The 24,071-nt window shown below is 43.3% G+C and overlaps 1 protein-coding gene across 2 annotated transcripts in view; it reads left to right on the top strand.

Annotated features, from left to right (window-relative positions):
• The first annotated feature begins 289 nt into the window (after nucleotides 1–289).
• Nucleotides 290–24,071, top strand: part of TGFBR3 (transforming growth factor beta receptor 3) — a 295,682-nt gene continuing 271,900 nt past the window's right edge. For both annotated transcript variants that reach the window (XM_075322319.1, XM_075322318.1), the window contains exons 1-2: nucleotides 290–389; nucleotides 708–867. In XM_075322319.1, coding sequence (XP_075178434.1) covers nucleotides 807–867 — 61 coding nt within the window. In that variant the 5' untranslated portion in view covers nucleotides 290–389; nucleotides 708–806. The remainder of the gene's footprint in view (nucleotides 390–707; nucleotides 868–24,071) is intronic.

Below are 24,071 nucleotides of genomic sequence, written 5' to 3'. Positions count from 1 at the left end.
AATGATTCTGCAAAACAAGACCATTCTATTTAATATTTTTTTATATTTCTGTTTATTACAACTATTTTCCCAGCAGATTGCTGCAGGATCCGTTCTAATGGATGATTACCGGACGTGTGAACTCTAGTTTTGTATAATCGGTGTGTCAGCTGCCATACTGAACACGTCCACCAGATGGCGGCAGCACGCCTGCGCTGCACGGCTGACAGCTGCTGTACAGTATGGGACGCAGGCTGAATACGGACACGCCCCGGAGCTCTGCAGCCAGCCCCCTTCTTTTCCTCTCTGCAGCTCGGAGTGTCCCAAAGCCGGAGATGCGTGAAACTTCAGCCCAGAGGGAACTGACAACTGGCATCAGAAGCTGGACAGCCTGTGCCTGAGAGCGGAGGGTGAGTGTGAGTGTGGGCGAGGAGTGACAGTGGGTAATAGCAGTGATCCCTGCATGGAGGGGCTGCCCCAGCATCTGGCTGCCTCTGCATGTGCTGCTGTGGATCTGACTGGTGTCTTCTGATGTTTGCGCTGTTTTTTGCATCCTGTTGTCAATCTATAAGGTTGTGTGTGCTCCATAGTGAGTGTCAGTGTGCGCTCATGTTCTGCGCTGTGCGCTCATGTTCTGCGCTCTGTCCTGTAAGGAGGGGGGATTGGGATATGTCAGCAGGATGTTTTCATCAGCTACAGATTCAAGTTTTCTTCTCTTTCCTTCCCAGGCTGCAGAAGGCTCCGGCGAAGAAAAATAAGATAACCAAGAAGGGGGGAAACTTATCAGTGGACTGCAGCAATTGTAAGGAAAATCCCAGAAGGAAGACATGAGGGCTGTGCGGCTTCTGAGTGCGGTTCTTCTGCTCTGCTGGCGCTCGTCGTACGCAGGTAACGTCAATTGTCAGCTCCTGGGCAAGAAATCAAAACCACGAAATGTGTTCTGGACTCTGCGGAAGGAGCGGAGCGGAATCCTTTGTGATAACCGGGATTAAATTAATAGGCACGAGTCCTCAATTACTACACGTGGTACCGAATAACACACTCAGCTCTGCTGCATCTGTGTATACTCCGTAAGGCTGAGTGCACATGTCCAGTAATCATGCGTTAGAGCGGATCCATCCGCAAAAAAGTTCTGCAAACACCACTTTTTTGTTTTGAAAAATTTGATTTATACAGGATCCGTTTTTTTAACATTGAATTCTATGGAAAACTGATCTGGGAACTCATTGCTATTTGAAACGGATCCAGTTAGCAAAAAACAGATCCTTTACAAATTAAGGAAAATAATAATACGTTAACGGATCCGTTTCCCATAGACTCCAATGTTAAAAAACGGATCCTGCAAAAATCTACTTTTTCAATAAAGAGAAAACAGTTGTGTGTAGACAATTTTTTTGGCCAATGGATCTGTTCTAATGGATGATTACTGGACATGAGAACTCCGCATTAGGATGGATGACTCCTATTACAATGCGTGGTACCAAGTGACAAATCCAGCTCTGCTGTACAGTATCTGTGTATGCTCTGTAAGGCTATGTGTGCACGCTGCATCTTTGTGGTGACCACAAAGATGCATGTTTTTAGTCCTAAAAAAACCCTGCACTGTATTTTTTGCTGCCTTTTAGGCTATGTGCGCGCAGTACGTTTTTCACGGCTTTTTTTGCGCGTTTTTCGGGTCTCTTTTTGGGCTGAAAACTGCATGACTTTTCTTCCCCAGCAAAGTCTATGAGTTTTCATTTTTGCTGTCCACACACAACTTTTTTTTGCTGCATTTTTGAGCTGAAAAAAAAAAATGGTCATGTCAATTCTTTCCTGCGTTTTTCTGCATTTTTCCCCCATGCAATGCATTGGAAAATCACAGCAAAACGCAGAGATCAAAAACGCAGCCAAAAACGCACCGAAATGCGTTTTTACCGATGCGTTTTTGCCGCGGTTGCGTTTTTTTCAGCAAAAAAAAGCACAAAAACGCAGCGTGCGCACATAGCCTTACTGCATTTTTTGCTGCGTTTTCGCAGTGCTTTTTTAAGTAAAATCTATTGACTGGAAGACCTTAAAAATGCAGAAAGAATTGACACCACAAAGACGCAGCCAAAAAAAAAAGCTGCACTGTGCGGACAGCAAAAACAAATTCTCATAGACTTTGCTGGGGAAGAAAATGCGTGCAGTTCTGGGACCAAAACTGTACCCAAACAACGCATAAAAACGCAGTGTGTGCACAGGGCCTAAGGCTGTGTTCACATGTCCAGTAATCATGCGTTACGACTTATCCAGCATCCATCTGTTGGCAAAAAACTTGTGCAAACGCAACTTTTTTGTCCGTTTTAAAAACATTAATTTTTGCAGGATCCGGGTTTTTTTAACACTGGTGTCTATGAAAAATGGATCTGTTAGGTTGCTTTCACACATCCGGTTTATGCTGAGCGGCACAATCTGGCTCAAAAACCTATACAACGGATGCGGCGAAAAAAATGGATCCGTTGCATAAGTTTTTCCATGCGGCCCGTTCGGTTTTTGACGGATGTGGCTTGATACTGAGCATGCGCAGTACAAAAAACCGCATCCGGGTTAGCCTTGTATTGTGAATTCACCACACAAAAAAACGTGCCAGGCAACGTTCCATCTGGCCGCCACATCGGCTAAATATGCCGCATCCGGCAAAAACCGGACGCAACGCCAGGCCATGCGGCACAATACGGCTCTAATGCAAGTCTATGCGGGAAAAAACGCAACCGGCGGCAAAAGAAAACGGTTGCGTTTTTTCTGCAGAGCGCCGTATTGTGCCGCACGGCAAAAAACGGATGTGTGAAAGCAGCCTTAATGGATTGCTATTTATCGTACTCCGCCAGTAAGCAAAAAATTGATTCTTTACAAAAGCAAGAAAAGCAGAAGATTCCATTGCAATCAGTTAATGGATCTGTTTTCCATAGACTTCGATGTAAAAATCCTCCAAAAATCAATTTTTTTCAAAATGGACAAAAAAGCTGTGTTTGCAAAAGTTTTTTGCAAAGAGATTGGTGCTGGATCCGTCCTAACGGATGATTACTGGACCTGTGAGCTCAGCCTTAGGACGCACGAGTCCTCTATTACAAGTGACATACTCAGCTCTGCTGCATCTGTGTGTGCTCTGTAACGCAGAGTGAGTCACACTCCACTTTGAGGGATGGTCGAGAGCCGCACTCAAATAAAAAAGTGAAATATAATGAGTGTGGAGAAACACAAATGGCGACATTTTAATTCATTTTTCTGTTTGTAGGGCAAAGGCATAACCTGTAGGATAAGACGTGTTATGTAGATGTCGTGTTACCCACAGCTCCTATGTTGAGCGCACATTGGGTGGGTTGTGAGCCGCTGGTTGGGGGCCACTGAACTATACAAATGTCAATGGATTTTAAGTTTGTAGTATATTTTGTCATTGATTGCTGTTTCCCAACTTTGGTCTCTGGTTATGGTGCATAGTAAGTGTGCAAGGACGGATATTAGTAGAGAGAGTGATAACTGGGTGATCAGTGGAGATCTGACCAATCGGACCCCTATCGATCTGCACCACTCCATTCCTTTCCTATGGAGATGCTGAGTGCTGAACTCGGCTGGTACCGGCAGCCCCATAGGGAATGAATGGAGTGATGATCGAGTGCCCTACCTGTAAGGCCGCTTTCACATTGCGTTTTTACCTACATTCACTGGTCCCGTCGGGGCATCCGTCCGAACTAATCCCCCCCCCTGCAAAACGTGTTTCGAACGCATACACCGATGGGGCCATTGACTATAATGGAGCAGACTGAGTCACCGTGTGCTCTGTTGTGCACCGTTTTCGTAGATTTTAGTAGACTAGGTTCAGGTGTCCGCCTTCAGAAAACGTATATGCCCGAAAATGGTGCAAGACAGAACACACGCTACCGGAGTCTGCTCCATTATAGTCAATGGCCTCATCGGCGTGTGTCCAAAACACATTTTTGCAGGAGGAGAGGGGGGTTTGGACGGATGCTCCAACGGGACCAGTGAATGTAGGTAAAAACGCAATTTGAAAGGAGCCTAAGGTGGTTAATAGTACAGCATTGGTAACACAAGTTCTCCAATCTTCCGACTGGTGCTGCTCCTGGGGTCGCTGCGACCACCGATGACCAGGTTATCATCTTACGGATAGGTGATGACTTCTTTTCACTGGACAACCCCTTTCATTTCATGCTGTGTTTTTTTATAGTATAGAAAGAAAACACTTGGAAATCGTTCCCTTTTGCCAGATACCAATTTCTGTTGCGGAAAAGTCCATTTTTGGTGCAGATTTTACCCATTCATTTCAATGTGGAGTGTATACCCAACTGTTGCCTTTTTGGTGGTTTTCTGCAAGAAATAGTTTGGACATTTTTAGATGTAGCACACTGCGGATTTCATTTTGGACACACACATGTAAAATCCGCACCTAATGCACAATGTGTGGAGCCAGGCTTAACATATTTGGGCGCTTTGTATAAGATGATTATATTATATCAGTATTATCCCTTCATCACAGTGCGACACAAGTGATAACCGACCCATTAAGGCTATGTGCCCACGGGACTCTCTATCCGTGGATTTTGCCGCGGAAAACCTGCGGATTTATCTGGATTTTCTAGATAAATCCGGAGGTTTTAGCAAGAACAGACTCTCCCCATGTTATCCTATGAAACATGGGGAGTGCTGTGTCCATGCTGCGGTATGTGCGGCTGCGGAATATGCTGCGGATGTCCCGCAGCCGCACGTAACTGCATGTCAATTATTCCTGCGGAAGTCCCGGCCCTCCACTATGGAGATGCAGGATGGGACTTCCGCAGGTAAGTCGCACGAATGTCCGCAGTTTTACCGTAGATATTTCGCTGGAATCCCGCAGCAATGGATAGCTGCGGTTTCCGGGGATCAGCTGCAGGAAACCTGCGGACGTACCTGCGGATATATCCGCGGGTAGAGTCCCGTGGGCACATAGCCTTAAGAGCGGATCCTGCAGAAATCCATTGGCAAAAAAGTTCTGCAACACACAACTTCTTTGTCTGTTGGTATATATGTCATATACCAACGATTTTTGTCTCTTTTGCGATCGTTTAAGGTCGCTCCTGCCTGTCACACGCTGCGATGTCGCTAACGATGCCGGATGTGCGTCACTAACAACATGACCCCGACGATATATCGTTAGCGATGTCGCAGCGTGTAAATGGCCCTTTAGTGTATACAGATTTATGGACGGATGTTATACTGCACCCCACTAATGAATCAGGTGTCCTTCTGACCGGGCATGCTGGAGGTAGTGGTTCTGTAAAGCTTGCTGCTGGTGTTCAGCAAACAGCATCAAAGTGGTTAAATGTCCATATGGTGTGATGTAATGCAGATTGCTTAGTTTATGTTAATTACCGTACACCGCAACAACATATAAACTGCACAATAACATCCTGGTGGGAACGCTCGTGTGTTTGCAGTGTTGCCTTCCGGGCTCATAGCTGGTCTTTGAAGGGAAGTTGGTCTTTATCCCAATAAAGTTATAAGGAAATTGGATATAAATTTATAAATTCTGTCTCTGGTCATTTACGATGGAATAAATCCTCCCTCGTGTTTCACCTGTTTCCTATAAGCCGTGTGTGTTCTGCTCAGTGCAACAGGCGGCACGCACCGCGTCTCCGCGCGCCACAGCTGTTCCTAATAGGACCATCTCCCGGAGCATCACTTCTGCCCTGAATCTCATTGAATTACAGGGTATGGCTTTCCTTCTCGTTACACATTCCCATGAGATGCTGAACGCTGATCTACAAATTGTTCCAGGCTTACTTGTGGTATCTTAAACATTGATGCAATGGGTGGGCTGCGAGTGTCCTCCAGAATCAGGGCACCTGAGTGCCAAACCACCCTGATATGGATAGATCAGAGATTTCATTATTTTCTTTTAATATAAATATTTTGTCAATTGGTGACACTTAGGCTATGTGCCCACGCTGCGGAAAATGCGCGGATTTTGCCGCGGATTTCTCGCGGAAAAGCCGCGGGTTTTCCGAAAATCTGCAGCACAGCTACTTCCCAGCCATTTCTATGGCATTTGGGAAATGCTGTGCCCACGCTGCGGATTTTACCACAGCGGAAATTGTGCGGATTTTCGTGCGGAAAAATCTGCAGCATGTCATTTAGGCTATGTGCCCACGCTGTGGAAAATGCGCGGATTTTGCCGCGGATTTCTCGCGGAAAAGCCGCGGATTTCCCGAAAATCTGCAGCTCAGGCACTTCCCAGCCATTTCTATGGCATTTTGGAAATGCTGTGCCCATGCTGCGGATTTTTCCGCAGCGGATTTCGTGCGGATTTTGATCCGGAAAAATCTGCAACATGTCAATTATTGTTGCGGATTTTCATCCGGATTTTGCCTTTAAAATGGAAAAAAAAAAAAAATAGCAAAATCCGCGGCAAATCCGCACCTGCGGATTTTGCGGGAAAGCTGCGGATTTTGATGCAGAAAAATCCGCAGGTACATTCTCCCGTGGACACATAGCCTTATTGTTGCGGATTTTCATCCGGATTTTGCCTTTAAAATTGAAAAAAAAAAAAAACGCAAAATCCGCATCAAAATCCGCGGCAAATCCGCAGCTACATAGTCCCGTGGGCACATAGCCTTAGGCTATGTGTCCACGGGAGAATGTAGCTGCGGATTTTTCTGCATCAAAATCCGCAGCTTTCCCGCAAAATCCGCAGGTGCGGATTTACCGCGGATTTGATGCGGATTTTGATGCGGATTTTGCTATTTTTTTTTTTTTCAATTTTAAAGGCAAAATCCGGATGAAAATCCGCAACAATAATTGACATGTTGCAGATTTTTCCGGATCAAAATCCGCATGAAATCCGCTGCGGAAAAATCCGCAGCATGGGCACAGCATTTCCAAAATGCCATAGAAATGGCTGGGAAGTGCCTGTGCTGCAGATTTTCGGGAAATCCGCAGCTTTTCAGTGAGAAATCCGCGGCAAAATCTGCGCATTTTCCGCAGCGTGGACACATAGCCTTATTGTTATTATCATTAATAACATATTGTTATTATTGATTTGTTTATAAACACTGCGACCTCCGGCAGTGGTTTATGTGCTGAGTGCTCGCAACGCTTCAAAGATTTGATGGATTCATGTGAGATTCCAGAAATTATATCGTTGTTTTTTTTTCTATTTTTCAAAATAAAAGTACATGAATAGCTGTGTAAGTTATTTATTTATCCATCTGTGAAAAACACTGATGACTGATGGTAAAAATGGACACACGGATGACACTGACCCAAAACACTGATGACATCGGCACCGTTTATTTTAAAAGCATTAGATGAATACATTTTTGGTGCATATTTGTCTGTAAAAATGAAAAATGCAAAGTCAATGATCTACTTACTTCCAGTAGTCTTTGAGCAAAGAACAGTTATATTATCAAAACTACAGCAAAAAGGCCAGTAAGTGCCTCAATGTTGGAATCAGGGTCTGTCCCTATTTTATGTAAAACTAAAAGTGTATCGTCAATGATCTACTTACTTCTAATAGTATTATATTATCAAAACTACAGCAAGTAGAATAGTAAGTGCCACACTGATGGAATCAGGGACTGTCCCTATTTTATGTAAAACTAAAAGTGTATCGTCAATGATCAACTTACTTCTAATAGTATTATACAATCAAAACTACAGCAAGTAGCCCAGTACGTGAAGAAAAAACAACAAGCCCAGGAAGTGCCACACTGTTGGAATCAGGGACTGTTTTTAATTTATGTAAAATGAAAAGTGTATTGTCAGTGATCTACTTACTTCCAGTAGTCTTTGAGCAGAGAACAGTTATATTATCTAAACTACAGCAAGTAGCCCAGTAAGTGCCACACTGATGGAATCAGAGACTGTCCATAATTTATGTAAAATGATATGATAAGTGTATTGTCAATGATCTACTTATTTCCAGTAGCCTTTGACCAAAGAACAGTTATATTATCAAAACTACAGCAAGTAGCCCAATAAGTGCCACAATGTTCCAATCAGGGACTGTCCCTATTTTATGTGAAACTAAAAGTCTATCGTCAATGATCTACTTACTTATAATTGTATTATATTATCAGAAGTACAGCAAGTAGCCCAGTAAATGCAACACTGTTGGAATCAGGGACTGTCCCTAATTTATGTAAAATGAAAAGTGTATCATCAATTATCTACTTACTTCCAGTAGCCTTTGAGCAAAGAACAGTTATGTTATCTAAACTACACAGAAAGTAGCCCAGTAAGTGCCACACTAGTGGAATCAGAGACTGTCCATAATTTATGTAAAATGATAAGTGTATCGTCAATGATGTACTTACTTCCAGTAGTTTTTGAGCAAATAACGGTTATATTATCAAAACTACAGCAAGTAGCCCAGTAAGTGCCACAATATTGGAATCAGGGACTGTCCCTAATTTATGTACAATGAAAAGTGTATTGCGAATGATCTATTTATTTCCAGTAGTCATCGAGCAAGGATCAGTTATATTATCAAAACTACAGCAAGTAGCCCAGTAAGGGCCACACTGGTGGAATCAGAGGCTGTCCGTAATTTATGTAAAATGACAAGTGCATCATCAATGATGTACCGTACTTACTTCCAGTAGCCTTTGAGCAAGAAACAGTTATGTTATCAAAACTACAGCAAGTAGCCTAGAAAGTGTTGGAATTAGGAAATGTCCCTATTTTATAGGAGCTTATAAACCTGATTCCGTTTTTTACCTCCCACATTCTGGGGGTCCCTTTCATTAATTTGAATGCAGGTTGTTGTAATATGTACTATACATTATATACCGTACTTCATTTTTTTCCAAATTCAGTCGAAAATCTTCTGTAACATCTTTCAGAATTTAACTATTAGATGAAGGGAGAGTAGAGCCGATGCCCAGCAGAATCTCAGCCTGTCACTGCCATCTGCACAATCCACAGGCCCTGGCATGCGCAGGACAGCACAGACCTGTCTGTAGCTCTAGAGCAGCTGCACATGAGGTCATTGACCTCTTCTAATGGGGGGAGCGATATCATTCCCTTTGCTTTATGTTTATGTTTTGATCCAGTGATCAGTCATTAGTTATATGGTTATCTGCAATGTTATCATCTGGAGCGTCTGATTCAACAATGCAATTAGAGTTTCTAATAGACAAGCAGAGTCCAGTGTAAATAATATAACCATATATGATGGGATATCGTATTATATTGTTTAGTTTTATCTTACAATCGTTTATACCCTAAAATTATTTTAGCTGTTCTTTGATTATTCAGTTTTAGCCTATAATTTGTTTATTCTTTAAGGGAGTGTGTAATGTTCATCCCTAACTGTGTGTGGCGACGCACCCCTAACTGTGTGTGGCGACGCACCCCTAACTGTGTGTGGCGACGCACCCCTAACTGTGTGTGGCGACGCACCCCTAACTGTGTGTGGCGACGCACCCCTAACTGTGTGTGACGATGCACCCCTAACTGTGTGTGACAACGCACCCCTAACCGTGTGTTTGCGACGCACCCCTAACCGTGTGTTGCGACGCGCCCCTAACCGTGTGTTTGCGATGCACCCCTAACCGTGTTTGGCAACGCACCCCTCACCGTGTGTGGCGACGCACCCCTAACCGTGTGTGGCGACGCACCCCTAACCGTGTGTGGCGACGCACCCCTAACCGTGTGTGGCGACGCACCCCTAACCGTGTGTGGCGACGCACCCCTAACCGTGTGTGGCGATGCACCCCTAACCGTGTGTGGCGATGCACCCCTAACCGTGTGTGGCGATGCACCCCTAACCGTGTGTGGCGACGCACCCCTAACCGTGTGTTGCGACGCGCCCCTAACCGTGTGTTTGCGATGCACCCCTAACCGTGTTTGGCAACGCACCCCTCACCGTGTGTGGCGACGCACCCCTAACCGTGTGTGGCGACGCACCCCTAACCGTGTGTGGCGACGCACCCCTAACCGTGTGTGGCGACGCACCCCTAACCGTGTGTGGCGACGCACCCCTAACCGTGTGTGGCGATGCACCCCTAACCGTGTGTGGCGATGCACCCCTAACTGTGTGGAGAGACACACCCCTAACCGTGTGTGGCGACGCACCCCTAACTGTGTGGAGAGACACACCCCTAACTACGTGTGGCGATGCACCCCTAACCGTGTGTGGCGACGCGCCCCTAACCGTGTGTGGCGACGCGCCCCTAACCATGTGTGGTGACACGCCCCTAACCGTGTGTGGCGACACCCCCCTAATCGTGTGTGGCGAAGCACAACTAACCGTGTGTGGCGACGCACCCCCTAACTGTGTGCAGAGATGCACCTCTAACTGTCTACAATGCAATCCGTGTCTGATGAAGCCACAGGATTAATGGTCGAAACGTTACTAATTTTTCTTTGGATTGCCTTAATAACATTTGCTACACAAATTGGAGTGCCACGTTTTTTCTGATGTATTTAGTGACACACCCCTAATAGCAATGTCAAGAGAGAAAACAGGTCCACATTAAAGGGAATTTGTCACTGGGTTTTTGATACCCTATCTGTGAACGATATAAAGAAGGGACAAAAGCCCTGAGTTTAGCGATGTGTCACTTACTCGCCTTCTTGCTGTAGTTTTGATAAAACACTAATGTTACGTGCTGCATCTCTGCTATTCTTCTCTATGACAAAAATGTGCTATGCACTTCTGCTAATTCATGAGCTCTGGTTATCAACACCTCCACTATTGATTAGCAGATTTTTGGCTATGCACAGTGTAGGTGGCAGCTGTCAAGCAGTGGTGTGGACGGGGTTATATAGAGCTCAGCATTGAGAAGACTAGCAGAGCTGCAGTGATATCCAAACTACAGCAAGAAGTCAGTAAGTGACCTAGTGCTGGTATCCGGGTCTCTGCCCCTCTATTCTTCCTTTAGTTTGGGAAGCATACACCTGATGACAGACTCCCTTTAACAACCTCCTTGGAGTTCTGTTGCTTGCAGCATTACACTTTATATTGATGGTACTCCCATCAGTGGGATTCATTCGGATTGACCATGAAATAGTTTATTGCTCTTACTTTTTTTCTTTAGCTGTTTTTCATACATTGAGTAGTATTATTGTACTGTAGATATTGTGATTTGCTTCCTGCAGTGTTTAGTCACTCCGCGTGTAGCCTGGACGTCAGGCACTTATCTCGTTGGCTGCTTGGTCTTGTGACAGGGACGTAGTATCTGTACTAAATCAGATTACGCTTCCGTAGACAGTCATTCAAAAACAGATCATCAAAAATGCACGGACATATTTCACCATCATCAGCAAATTGAATCTACTTCTAAACTATAGAAGTGCCGTGTATTGTACCATGAACATATGTTACAGAATGCTTTATGTAATTTAAAGGGGTTGTCCACTACTTTTATTCCAGATGACCTATTCTGAAGATAGCTCATCAATATCAGATCATTGTGGCTCTGACACCGATCAGATGTTATCCCCTCTGGCGGCAACAGGATGTAAAACTTGTATGAATCGGAATGGCACACTCTACAGTGTGTCCACCCATATCCTGTCCACTGCCATTAACTTGAGAACGGCGGCAGCTATAGGCATAGAAGTGGTGTCTAGGTATAGTAAAGTAGCCATGCGCTATACAATGAAATAACCTATAGTGCCACCTGGTGGAAAACAACGGAGTTAGCATTTTTATCTCGAAAATGGAACGAGAAAGACAAAAAAATTAAAAAAAATGAGTTAAAAAAATTGTAGGGCATCATCAATTCAATACGTATCGACACCTTGCATACAGAAATGCTATGATTAGAACATGTAAAACTCGCAAGGATGCGGACGTGAAGCGATACCTCATGGAGACCTTCCTACAAGTCATTGGTTATGGTGGCTGTGTGGAGTGGCCTCCACGCTCACCTGACCTGACCGCATTGGACTTCTTTCTGTGAGGTCACATCAAACAGCAGGTGTATGCGACCCCTCCACCAACATTGCAGGACCTACGACGACGTATTACAGATGCTTGTGCAAACGTGTCACCTACCATATTGCACAACGTGCAGCAAGATACAGTATGCTGTCCAGATGTGCATTGCAGCTGACGGTGGCCAAATTGAGCATCAAAGTTAAATGAGCGCCATATGCGTGACCAGCATTCAATGTTTTGTGGGGGGTCATGGGTTTCATATCATAGCATTTCTGTATGCAAGGCGTCGATTCGTATTGAATCGATGATGCTCTACAATTTTTGAATTCACTTTTTTTCTCTATCTCATTCTGTTTTCGAAATTAAAATGCTAACTGTTGTTTTCCACCAGGTGGCGCTATAGGTGGTTTCATTGCGTAGCGCATGGCTACTTTACTATACCTAGACACCACTTCTATGCCTATAGCTGCCGCCGTTCTCAAGTTAATGGCGGTGGACAGGATATGGGTGGACACACTGTATAGTGTCCGCTCCAAAGTACTGCAGATCAACTCCTATTTTCTTCATGGACTAAATCACCCCTGATGTCACCTCTGCAACCCCAACAATGGCCAAGGTCTGAGAGTAGAGTTAAGCATATTTTGTTATTTTTAATCTTTGTCAAGTCTGAGAATTAAAAAAAGAAAAGTTTTTACTGGATAGCTCCTCTTAAGGCCTTGTGCGCATGCTGCATTTTTGCATTTTTTTACATGTTTTTGGTGCAGTTTGTTGCTCAAAGCTACATGTGAATCCTTATGTCAGGAAAGTCAATGAGAATTCTGAAGTGTTGTGCGCATGTTGCTTCTTTTTTCCTATCAGTTTTGGGTACAGAAAAAAGAAGCAGCATGTCAATTGTTGGTGCGTTTTTTTTCCTGCATTTTTTAGCTCTTCCAGCCAATGATTTCGTTTTTTGGTGTGTTTTTTCCACCACAAAGTGCAGTTTTTGTTGCAGAGAAACTCACATAGCGTGTGCACACAGCCTAAAGGCCCTGTCACACACAGAGATAAATCTTTGGCAGATCTGTGGTTGCAGTGAAATCATGGACATATTGTTCCATTTGTACACAGCCACAAACCTGGCACTGATTGTCCACAATTTCACTGCAACCACAGATCTGACACAGATTTATCTCTGTGTGTGACAGGGCCTTTAGGGTATGTGCGCACGTTGCTTTTTACCTGCTTTTTACCTGCTTTTTTGCTGCTTTTTCTTCTGCGCTGTTTAATGCCAAAATGGATGTGTTCTTCTATTCAAGCAAAGTCTATGGGAATTTGGGTTTCTTGTTCACACTATGTTGTTCAAAATGCTGCCTTTTTGTGGCAGAACTTTGGTCAAAAACTCAGCTTTGCAGTGCAAAACCCAAATGGCAAAAACAATTGACATGTTGCTTCTTTGAAAAGCTGAGTTTTTGACCAAAGTTCTGCCACAAAAAGGCAGCATTTTGAACAACATAGTGTGAACAAGAAACCCAAATTCCCATAGACTTTGCTTGAATAGAAGAACACATCCATTTTGGCATTAAACAGCGCAGAAGAAAAAGCAGCAAAAAAGCAGGTAAAAAGCAGGTAAAAAGCAACGTGCGCACATACCCTAATACCTAGAAAAATACTTTTGGGTAGTCATGTTACTATCTTCACTAGTCTCATACTAATGCCCACCACGTCTCAAGTTTTCTATGCTAAGGAAAGCTTCAAGTAATCTTTTCTTTTTGGATTTGGATTGGATTTATTTATTTCAAAATAAATGCATTACTCCATATAGGACGCTAGTCCATTATGTCTTGTAGCGGCAAACCTGATGTAGGGATGACTGATTATAGATTATAGAATTCTGTCCCAAAAAACTCACCAAGCAACACATTAGGTTTTTGGTACATTTTTTCTGCCACAAGGTGCAGTTTTCAGTGCAGAAAAACTCAGCATGTGAAAAAAAAAAGCACCAAAAATGCATGAGTTTTTTGGTCTGTTTTTCTGACACAAGGTGCAGTTTTTGGTGCATAAAAACTCACTTTGCGCACATAGCCTAATACCTAAAAAAATACTTTTGGGTAGTCTTGTTACTTGTATCTTTACTAGCCTCATACCAATGCCCACCCAAAAAATTCACCTAGGAATGCATGCGTTTTATGATGTGTTTTTCTGCCACAAGGTGTAGAAAATTTCTGCAACGACAAACTGTGTGAGCACCAAAAGGCATGAGTGTTTTGGTGCATTTTTTCTGCCACAAGGTGCGGTTTTTGGTGCAGAAAAATTCAGCATGCACACATAGCCTAATACATAGATACACTTCTGGGTAGTCATGTTACTGTCTTTACTAGCCTCATATCATTGCTCACCCCAAAAAGTACCAAGTACACATGCGTTTTTGAAGCGTTTTTCTGACATAAGGTGCAGAACATTTCTGCAACGACAAACTATGTGAGCACCAAAAAAGGCACCAAAACGCATACGTTTTTTTGAGCTTTTTTCTGCCAAAAGGTGCAGTTTCTGGTGCAGAATATTTCAGCGTGTGCACAGAGCATCAGAAGCGATACGTTAATGACCCTCTGCTGTGAGCGTCAGCCGAGGGTCATGCAACTGTGATGCGATCTCGCGATCGCATCATAGCTGTGGAGAAGAGGGAGGGAGCACTTTCTCCCATTTCCTCCGCTACCTGTCTCTGCGTAGATCGCACTGCAGTCGGATGACATCCGAGTGCAAGGCGATGTTTCACACGCTCCCATAGACTTGTATGGGGGGAGTGTGATCCGAGAATCGCTGCAAAATGCAGCATGCTGTGATTCATTCTGCATGCCGCTGTGGCATGAGAAATCAATCGTAGATGGACACTGCCTCATAGTTTTGCACTGCTGTGCAATGTTTTACCAGATTGTACTCTTCCGTGCAAATCCCAAGTGGAATCGAACTCTTAGGCGGGCTTTGCACGTTGCGACATTGCAAGCCGATGCTGCGATGTCGCACGCGATAGTCCCCGCCCCCATCGCAGGTACGATATCTTGTGATAGCTGGCGTAGCGATGATTATCGCTACGCCAGCTTCCCATGCACTCACCTGCCCTGCGACCGTCGCTCTGGCCGGCGACCCGCCTCCTTCCTAAGGGGGCGGGTCGTGCGGCGTCACAGTGACGTCACACGGCAGGCGGCCAATGGCGGCGGAGGGGCGGAGATGAGCAGGATGTAAACATCCCGCCCACCTCCTTCCTTCCGTATAGCCGCTGGCGGCAGGTAAGGAGATGTTCCTCGCTCCTGCGGCTTCACACACAGCGATGTGTGCTGCCGCAGGAACGAGGAACTACATCGTACCTGTCGCGGCACCGGCATTATGGAAATGTCGGAGCCTGCACCGATGATACGATAACGACGCTTTTGCGCTCGTTCATCGTATCATCTAGGATTTACACACTACGACATCGCAAGTGATGCTGGATGTGCGTCACTTTCGATTTGACCCCACCGACTCCGCACCTGCGATGCCGTAGTGTGCAAAGCCGCCCTTAGCCTCATACTAATGCCCACCACTTTTACGGTTTTCCATACCATGGAAAGCTTCAAGTAATCTTTTCTTTTTTGGGAATTGATATAAAATGCTATGGATTTCTTTTTTCTTTTCTTTTCAAAATAAATGCATTACCCCATATAGGACGTTAGTCAATTTTGTCTGGAAGCGGAAAAGCTGATGTAGGGATGACAGATTATAGAATAGGGATCGGGAAGAGTCATTTGTGATTTCAGACGTCGGGAACATCTCTGTAAATTTCATGCCCAGTTCTCAGTCTATCAATACAGAACTGTGTTCTAGAAGGTGGCAGACGGCGTGTATGAGGGTAAATAGACTTTTTAAGAGTTTCCCGTCTTTTTTTTACTGTGCCTGCCAATGCGTACACGCTGTTTAAGGCAGCTGGCATCACTGCCCCGTCTAAGTAATGCATTTCCAAGCAATACTAAAATCAAGTTTGTAGATTTTTGGAAAAAAAGAAAATGTCTGGACTCTAAAAAGAATCTTTCCCGGTGCCACAAGACAAAGATGTTGCTTTTTTTACCTTTGAGTTGAGCGTTTTTGTTCTAGCTGTCTCGTATAGATGTAGCACCTGTGATTCTTAAATCTGACAGGTTGAAATGAGACAGAAATTACGCAATGGACGACACGCATTCCGGGCATCATTTACTGGAGTGAGTCACACCGGAGCGTGGGCCAAAGGTGCAGGAACCCGGCTGCCAGACAAAGGATCTGATGGCAGATAAGAACCAATTGCCCATTTATAAAACTACTTATGAAAGAAAAGACACCAACTTGGACACAATACTTTACGTGACATATCACCGTCGTCTTTCCAGAACTTCTGCCCTTTCTGTACTAAGCGATTACGCAATGCTTGGCTGTGTTGAAAAACGCAAAGTGCCTGGCACCACGCTCTTACTATGTTACCTTTCTCAAAGAAATTACATTTAGTACCCTTAATGATGGTGATGCTGTTTTATAAAATTATTTTGCAATAATTTCTGGTACGCAGAGTCTCGGTGACTGAGTGTTCGTGCAGACGTCTAGTTCTGGTTATTAGTTATTTAGTTAAAGGGAACCTGTCACCTTGGAAAAACCATTAACCGACAGATATCAGGTTAATCTGCAGGTAATGAGCATTACATTTATGTCCTGTCGCCTTACTGAAAGTGCGTGTGCTGGGAGAAAATGAACTTTTTCCTCCCAGGAGCCTCTAGCTTTCAATAATAAAGGTGGTGCAGGGAGTGATTAGAGTCATAACTTACTACTCTAATCACTCCCTGCACCACCTTTATTATTGAAAGCTGTCAGCTCCTGGAAGGAAAAAGTTCATTTTCTCTCAGTAGCTGCACTTTTAGTAAGGTGATCGGACATAAATGTAATGCTCATTACCTACATCTGTTAATAGTTTATCCAAGGTGACAGGTTAATTTAGCTTTCACCTTGGATAAGCCATTAACTGGCAGATATCGGGTTAATATGTAGGTAATGAGCATTACATTTATGTCCTGTCGCCTTACTGAAAGTGCGTGTGCTGGGAGAAAATGAACTTTTTCCTCCCAGGAGCCTCTAGCTTTCAATAATAAAGGTGGTGTAGGGAGTGATTAGAGTCATAACTTACTACTCTAATCACTCCCTGCACCACCTTTATTATTGAAAGCTGGCAGCTCCTGGGAGAAAAAAGTTCATTTTCTCCCAGTAGCTGCACTTTCAGTATTGCGGCCACCCATAAATGTAATGCTCATTACCTACAGATTAACCCGGTATCTGCAGGTTAATGATTTTTCCAAGGTGACAGGTTCATTTAGCTGCAAATTAACCCTATATCTGTAGATAACTAGAATTTCTCAAGGGGACAGGTTCCCTTTAAGGCTACTTGCACACCCATGATTTTATGTATGGAATATAGTATACAGTGAGGAGATAATATAATAGGTCTTTATTTATACGGTTTTATATGTTTTCTATCTGTTTTTATATGTTTTGAAAAAAATATATTTATATCATGCTATAACGGTTTTTGCATACATTTGTATTTAAAAATGCATTTGACAACAGTTGTACGGTGCAGCATAATACAGACCATTGTATTCCAGATGGACACCCTCTTGGCATACATTTTCCCATTAAAATCTATGGTCTCGTTGATGTAATTAGACAATCCTGCCCTCTTCTGCAAGATCCAGATAGTATACAGAGCATGTAATTCCTTTATGTATTGCTCACTGCATGCTGCATCGTCGTTGTGTCAACCAAGCTACTATATATTTTAAGGAGTTGTCTCAACATATGGCTGCAGAGCGCAACACTCCCCTGCCTCCTGGCTTCCTGCTTGCCGTGAGGGGTGATCAGTGCGCTCTTGAATTATAAAGTGCTGCGGAATATGTTGGCACTATATAAATAAAGGTTATAGTTAGAATTAGTGACTTGGTTGAGCTAATCGCCCAAACTATGCATTAACTGATGTTGCCAGCATCAGAGAAGCGCTTCCAAGCTTTATACCAAAAAGCTTGTAAGCGCTGCACTCCTTGCTTAGGAGATAGTCCATCCAAGATAGACAGCTGTGATAGCTGATAACCTTGGGAGTGAACACTACATAATTAAATACAAAAAATGCATCCATTCTTTAGAATTGAGAGTATTTTTAATGAGGCAAATTGGAAAGTTGCTTGTTTTTACAAAAACTTTACAATTTTAACCATTTATGATGTTGGGAAACTCCCTTTAAGAAAAGGTGGATTTTACTATACTTTCCCAGCTGGATTTAGATATTTTTCCATTGCAAATTATGTGCACAAGTTTTACATGTTGACCCCTCATATCTTTAAATAGAATTTCAAATCTATCTTAAGCATCAGAGTGATCCAGTACTGATTTTACGACTGTCATCCTGTGCTGAACATTTTGAGAAGTTCATATTTAAATGAAACATAAATTACTTTATAGGATAATAGATTGACTTTCAGACTCCTGGAACTTTGATTAATTATGGAAATAGCTGTAAATATCTCCAGTTGTAAAGATGCACATATTAATTACACTAATTTTGGTTAGACTCGCCGACTTATAAGGGTTGTCCACTACTAGGATAAACCCTTCTGATTCCACGTGTTTCCCTCAGGTAACATAATAAAGTTTATACTCACCTCCCATTTAGGCGCTGTTCCAGCGATGCCATGGTTCGTGGTGCTGGGGCTCACGTGGGAGGCTGTGGCTGCGCTCACTTCCTATTGATTGCTTGTTTGATCCGAAGGAATGGAGAAGGAAGTAAGAGCCGATTGGACGCAGTGCTTGCGTGACATCACAACCCCACATGAGCCGAGTCACGGCACCGCTGGAACAGCGCCTGTAAGGGAGGTGAGTATAGGCTTCATTATTTTACCTGTAGGGAAACATATGGAATCAGTAGGGATTTTCCTAGTAGTGGACAACCCCTTCAACCAAGGTGGATTAGCAATGTAAGCGGGGGTGGGGGGAATGGGGTGGGGGATGGGGTGTCTCCAGTCGTTCCCCTGATATGAAGGAGAAAGTATGTTCAATCTGCTAGTATCACTGCTGGGGTCAATGATTGGCTCCAGTGATCCCAAGGGTGATAACCGAGATGTCATAATTGTAGGTTCAGTAAGGACCACCGAAGTCGTGATGTTGGTGGTAAATTGAATAGGTGAGTAGTGGTTTATTAATTTTTTTATTTTATCACATTTCTTGAACTTATCGAAAAAAACCCAAACCAAAATAACCCAATAAGAAAATGTTTGGGTCTTGACTGCCATAAAGTGATAACTGTTCAGTATGACATTATCATTTAGGTTTACTGATAAGATCATTGTTCTTGACAGCACATCATCCTACGTAAACAGCATCTGTGTTGTCAAGAGCAATCACAGTCTATGGGTAGTTAGCGATCTATTACTGATCACTCTATGCAGATCTGCATTGCGGTCAGCCTAGAAATGCTATTAAATGACCACTGATCAGCAAACATGTTGATGGTTAAAAGCAGCTTAAGGTCCCTATACCTATTAGATGAACGATGAATGAATCAGTTTTCATTCCTATTAGATGAACGATGAATGAACCCGTTATCATTGGTTGTGATGGTATTCTACTGTGTATGGGGGCCTCTTGTCTCTTCCCGGACATCAACTGATTTCGGACTGCCTATCCTTTTGTTCTTGGCAATATAATCCACCTCCAAAGGAGCGTACAGGAGGGTTCAGCAGATTGAGTATAGAGGACTCAGGAGAGAAAGCTTCCGGCTGAACCGTTGTTCGACCGTTAGCTATCTATAATATTATTATTTATTTATAGAATACCTTGGCTGTAAATGAGAAGGGGTTACCTACAAAATACAGATAGAAATATAGTGAATAACCTAGCAATGGCCGACTGGTATAGAGGGGAGAGTCCCCTGCCCTTGCGGTCTTAAAGTCTACAGGACAATGGGGAGGAGACAGTAGGTTGGAGGGTTTTGGCAGCTCCGGTGGTAGTGAAGTGGCAGTGGGTTCACTGCTGGCTGTAAGCTTTCTTGAAGAGATGGGTTTTCAAGTTCCACTTCTGTTGTATGGGGCCCATTATATCTACTTAGGCCACAGGCACCTGTTGAGTATTTGGTGGATTCTTTTACCTCAGTATTTGTAGACAAAGCCAGGAGTGAAACAGTCAGAGGAAAAGTATGATAGAAACACGGGCACCACTTCTGTATTTTTTTTTACCCACTCCTGGTTCGGCTTACAAATACTGACGTAAAAAACCTCACCAAATACTCAACGTGCGCACGTGGCCTTAGACATATTACACAGATGACCATGTACTAGGACGTGGATTAGGTGCTGTTGTTTTCTGCGAAAGGCTCCACATTGTTTCTAAAAAGTTAATGATTGACCACTACAAGTATATCTCAGCCTGTAGACTTCATTTTGTTTAACCAACCAATTCACCCTCCCAAACTATCAGCAGCAAGATCTATGAGAACTTAGCATCAAAGGGCGTTATCAAAGCTATGTGCTAACCATTAGAGTGTGAAAGCAATGTTTACTTGTCAGAGGAGAAGGTTATACACAGTGATGAATGTGCAGGTCCATCAATGGGCAGACTTGTGGCTTGGAGGTTACGGAGAATTTTCTAACATCTGGGTGGTTGAGAGGTTGTTTGAAGAACCCGGGGGAAGCTAGCACCATGAAGCGGCAAACAGTCAGCATTTGTGCTGCTTGTACACTAGCGTGTTCTTATTTATTACTGTAGGGCATTATATTTAGGTTTTACATTTAAAACAGACATATAAAATAATCAAGTGAAATCTGAAGTATGAGTGATGTGTGAAGCTTTAATTTACCAATTCATGACTTAAAGGGATTGTCCGCTGCTTGGACAACCTCTTCTCATTCCCCATATTCTCTCCATAACAATAAAAAAGCTTATACTTCCCCATACTGCCAGACTGGTCTAGCAGTGTCGGAACTCGTGCTCCCAAGGCTCATGTGACATTATTATGACACGCAAGCCCCGCGCCCAATCACTGCCGGCTTCCTTCTCCCCGCCTTCGGACATTAAGTAATTAACAGGAAGTGAGTGGCTGCCACAGCTCTCACTTCCTGTTAATTAATTAAAAGGTACATCCGTGACTTTAACAACAAAAAAAAAGTAGCTAAGCACTAACAGGCAAGTAGTGATAACCTACCTGCCCATTGTGCTCGGTGCCGTTCTTCGTCCCTACGGAGAGGTCACAGACTGCTTCTGCCGGCGGCACAGTCGCTTTGTCAACAGAGCAGAGGCTTCTTTTCTTCTTTTCCGCTCTGCATTGTTGACGGGCTGGACAGCCGACGACATACTGATTGATAGCCGTCTCTCCGCTGCCTAACTGGTTGTGCCGGCTGTCATTCAGTATGACGTCGGGTGTCCCATTCAGTCTACAGAGCAGAGAGGATGAGAAGTAGAAGTTGCCTCTCTGTGACCGCTTTGTGCCGGCGAATAATAGCGCTGGCCACATCAGGCAGGTAGGTAGCAACTACATGCCTATTAGTGCTTAGGCACATTTTAAAAAAAAAAAAAAGATCCCGGATATACCCTTCAGACGTCCAAAGGTGGGGAAAGAGAAGCCAGTGCGGATTCAGCACTGGGCTCATGTGTCATAACAGTATCAATGCGAGTTCAGACATCACTGGAACCGCACCGGCAGCAGAGGTGAGTAGGCTTTTTTTTATGTGGGTGAACAAGGGGAATGAGAAGGAGTTGTCCAAGTAGTGGATAACTGTTTTAACCATACTGCCATAGAAGTTTTATGATGATTATGATTTTTTTCACAAGACCATTCCAATAGCAATAGAAACAAAGCATTAAAGGGAAGCTATAACAAGAAAATTACTTATTTTTTTGTGGGTTTTTTTTATCAACCCTCTATAAAATTTGAACTTTCATTCCTCCTTTTTGTCAGTCAAATAGCTGAATGAGCAAACGAGATTTTTTTTTCACTTTCGGAAACAATTTTATACACATTGAATGAGCATTTTTGGACACGTTGTTTAACCCATTCACATTACATAATTATCGTGAACATTAGGTCGTTATCGTTAGAAGCTGACTGATCAGCGGCCAGTGTAAATGGGGCTTTAGAGGATGGAAAAGATCAATCAATACTGATAAGTAGAGATGAGCGGACCCGTGGAAGGGCTAAACTTTTTTAAAGTTTGGCTTGGGTCCCGGACTTGACCTGAACTTCATTTGAAGTCACTGATTGGGAAGTTCGGGTTGCCATAAACATGTTGCCACTGCTGCTCTGAGGCAGGGAGGATGTTTTTTTTCCATTTCTTTCTTTTCTTTTTTTTTTAGTGCACACTACACCTGATCATGCTGTTGTTACCCCTAGTGTGAGCCATTCCAACACTGCAAGTGGCTCAGACCGGGCCAAGCACCAAGTCTACCCAAGCGCAGTGATGCTCGAGAGAGTGGTTTGCATACGAAAAGCAATTGAACTCCGAACCTGAACTTTGTTTTCTTGGACTTTCCCTGAACTTCGAGTTCGCTCATCTCTACTGATAAGCAGTCATTTTGATACAAAATAATAATAATAATAATAATAATAATAATACAAACACATTCAATTCTGGAGCAATACGTTTAAGCAATTAGCTTGAAGGAAAGCAGGATATTGTGAATAATATCTGTATTATATCAATCTGGAAACAATTTTTCTATATAATATCCCAAATTGTACTCAAGATTTTGTAAAACATAAAAATCGTAATAAAAGAAATACTGAACATTTATCCATAGACTGATTTTTAAGCCAAGAAGTACGGATGATTTTAAAAAAAAAAAAATAAAAAAATATTTTAATTTTTAAAAATGTCACATTGTTACATATAAATATTGCAAATCAACGTCTTTATTCTGGTGCTCATATCTGGATTGCAATCCCATGCCATCCCGGCTGGTTTTGCCTGTTTGGAGCGCCGTCCTTTGTATACCGGTAATTCACAGGAAAGATCATCATAAAAGTTTAAAAAATATGCCTTGCTCTAAAGCGAGTCCTTGGGTCATAATTTTGGAAGTGTCTTTTGAAGGCCTGTGTTTCTAATCTTCTCGGGCTGATTTTGTTGTGAGCACTTAGTGCTAAGTGAATAAACATGGATGTGAGGAAAGGGAAGCAGCTGGATATCTTCAGGTGGCATAGCAGGAGGTGGGTGGGTGGACGTCTTCTCTGTCAGTTGCCGCATGTTTGTTTCAGCAGAAACACAACCTAAGCTAATATTTTTAGCAGACTGTGACAGGATCCTCTGTAACGCCTTAGCCAGCTATGTTATAACAGCTTTGTTTGCTACCACAATACGCGGTTGTCTAAAGTAGTCTTTTTTCACTTAAAGGGATTGCCCAGCTCTAGGGAAATATTCGGCAAACACTACAGATTACTGAAATTTAAGAGATTATTCCAACGTCCATGAAAACCAGTCCGCGAGCAGAACACGAAGCATGGACTCACGGCATATGAGAGGCTGCTGAGTTCTGGTGAGGAGACCCGAAGCCAATCTGTGCATTGTGGTCTGTGCTCTAACCGATTTTCACAGACGTCTGAATGAGCCGCAATATTAGGATTCAGGTCTACTTGCCGGTTCAAGTAGTCATCGGTCATGTGACTAAAATTATGTGGTTTGCAGAATTACTTGTGACCGCGTGATGACTTTCTCCCCACCAGGGCTGTACAACCTCTTTAATATGTACTTACTAATATATTGGTATTACAATTGCTCCTCTTGCTGTCCTCACAGTTAGTGATGGGTCATTCGTGAACTATCTGGTACAAACAGTCGGCTAGTTTCTGTGAGCAATTAGAGCCACTTTCAGTTTCTCATTGGCTATGTGTATACAGGGGTTTTCGAGGAGTTTTTGGAGCGGAAACCGAGAGGAAACCCATCAGATCCCCCTCATGTTGGAGGTTCTGCTCAGTTTCCTCTAACTAAAAAACTGCAAAATGAGTACTGATGGTAAAATTACACATCCGTCTGCCGATGGAGCCAAAACTCCGCCAACCCAGCCTCCATCTCAAAACCCTGAAAAGACCTCTGACCATCTGGCTTTTAGTTTCGATAACTTCAGGATAGGTTGATTTTCCCTTAAATATGTGTTTACTTGTGAGTGAAGACATATTTAATAGGGATTT

The sequence above is a fragment of the Anomaloglossus baeobatrachus genome, chromosome 8 (genome assembly GCF_048569485.1).
Source record: "Anomaloglossus baeobatrachus isolate aAnoBae1 chromosome 8, aAnoBae1.hap1, whole genome shotgun sequence".
Classification (NCBI taxonomy): Eukaryota; Metazoa; Chordata; class Amphibia; order Anura; family Aromobatidae; genus Anomaloglossus; species Anomaloglossus baeobatrachus.
The sequence above is the reverse complement of the archived record's forward strand: the minus strand, read 5'-3'. Positions and strand labels throughout refer to the sequence as shown.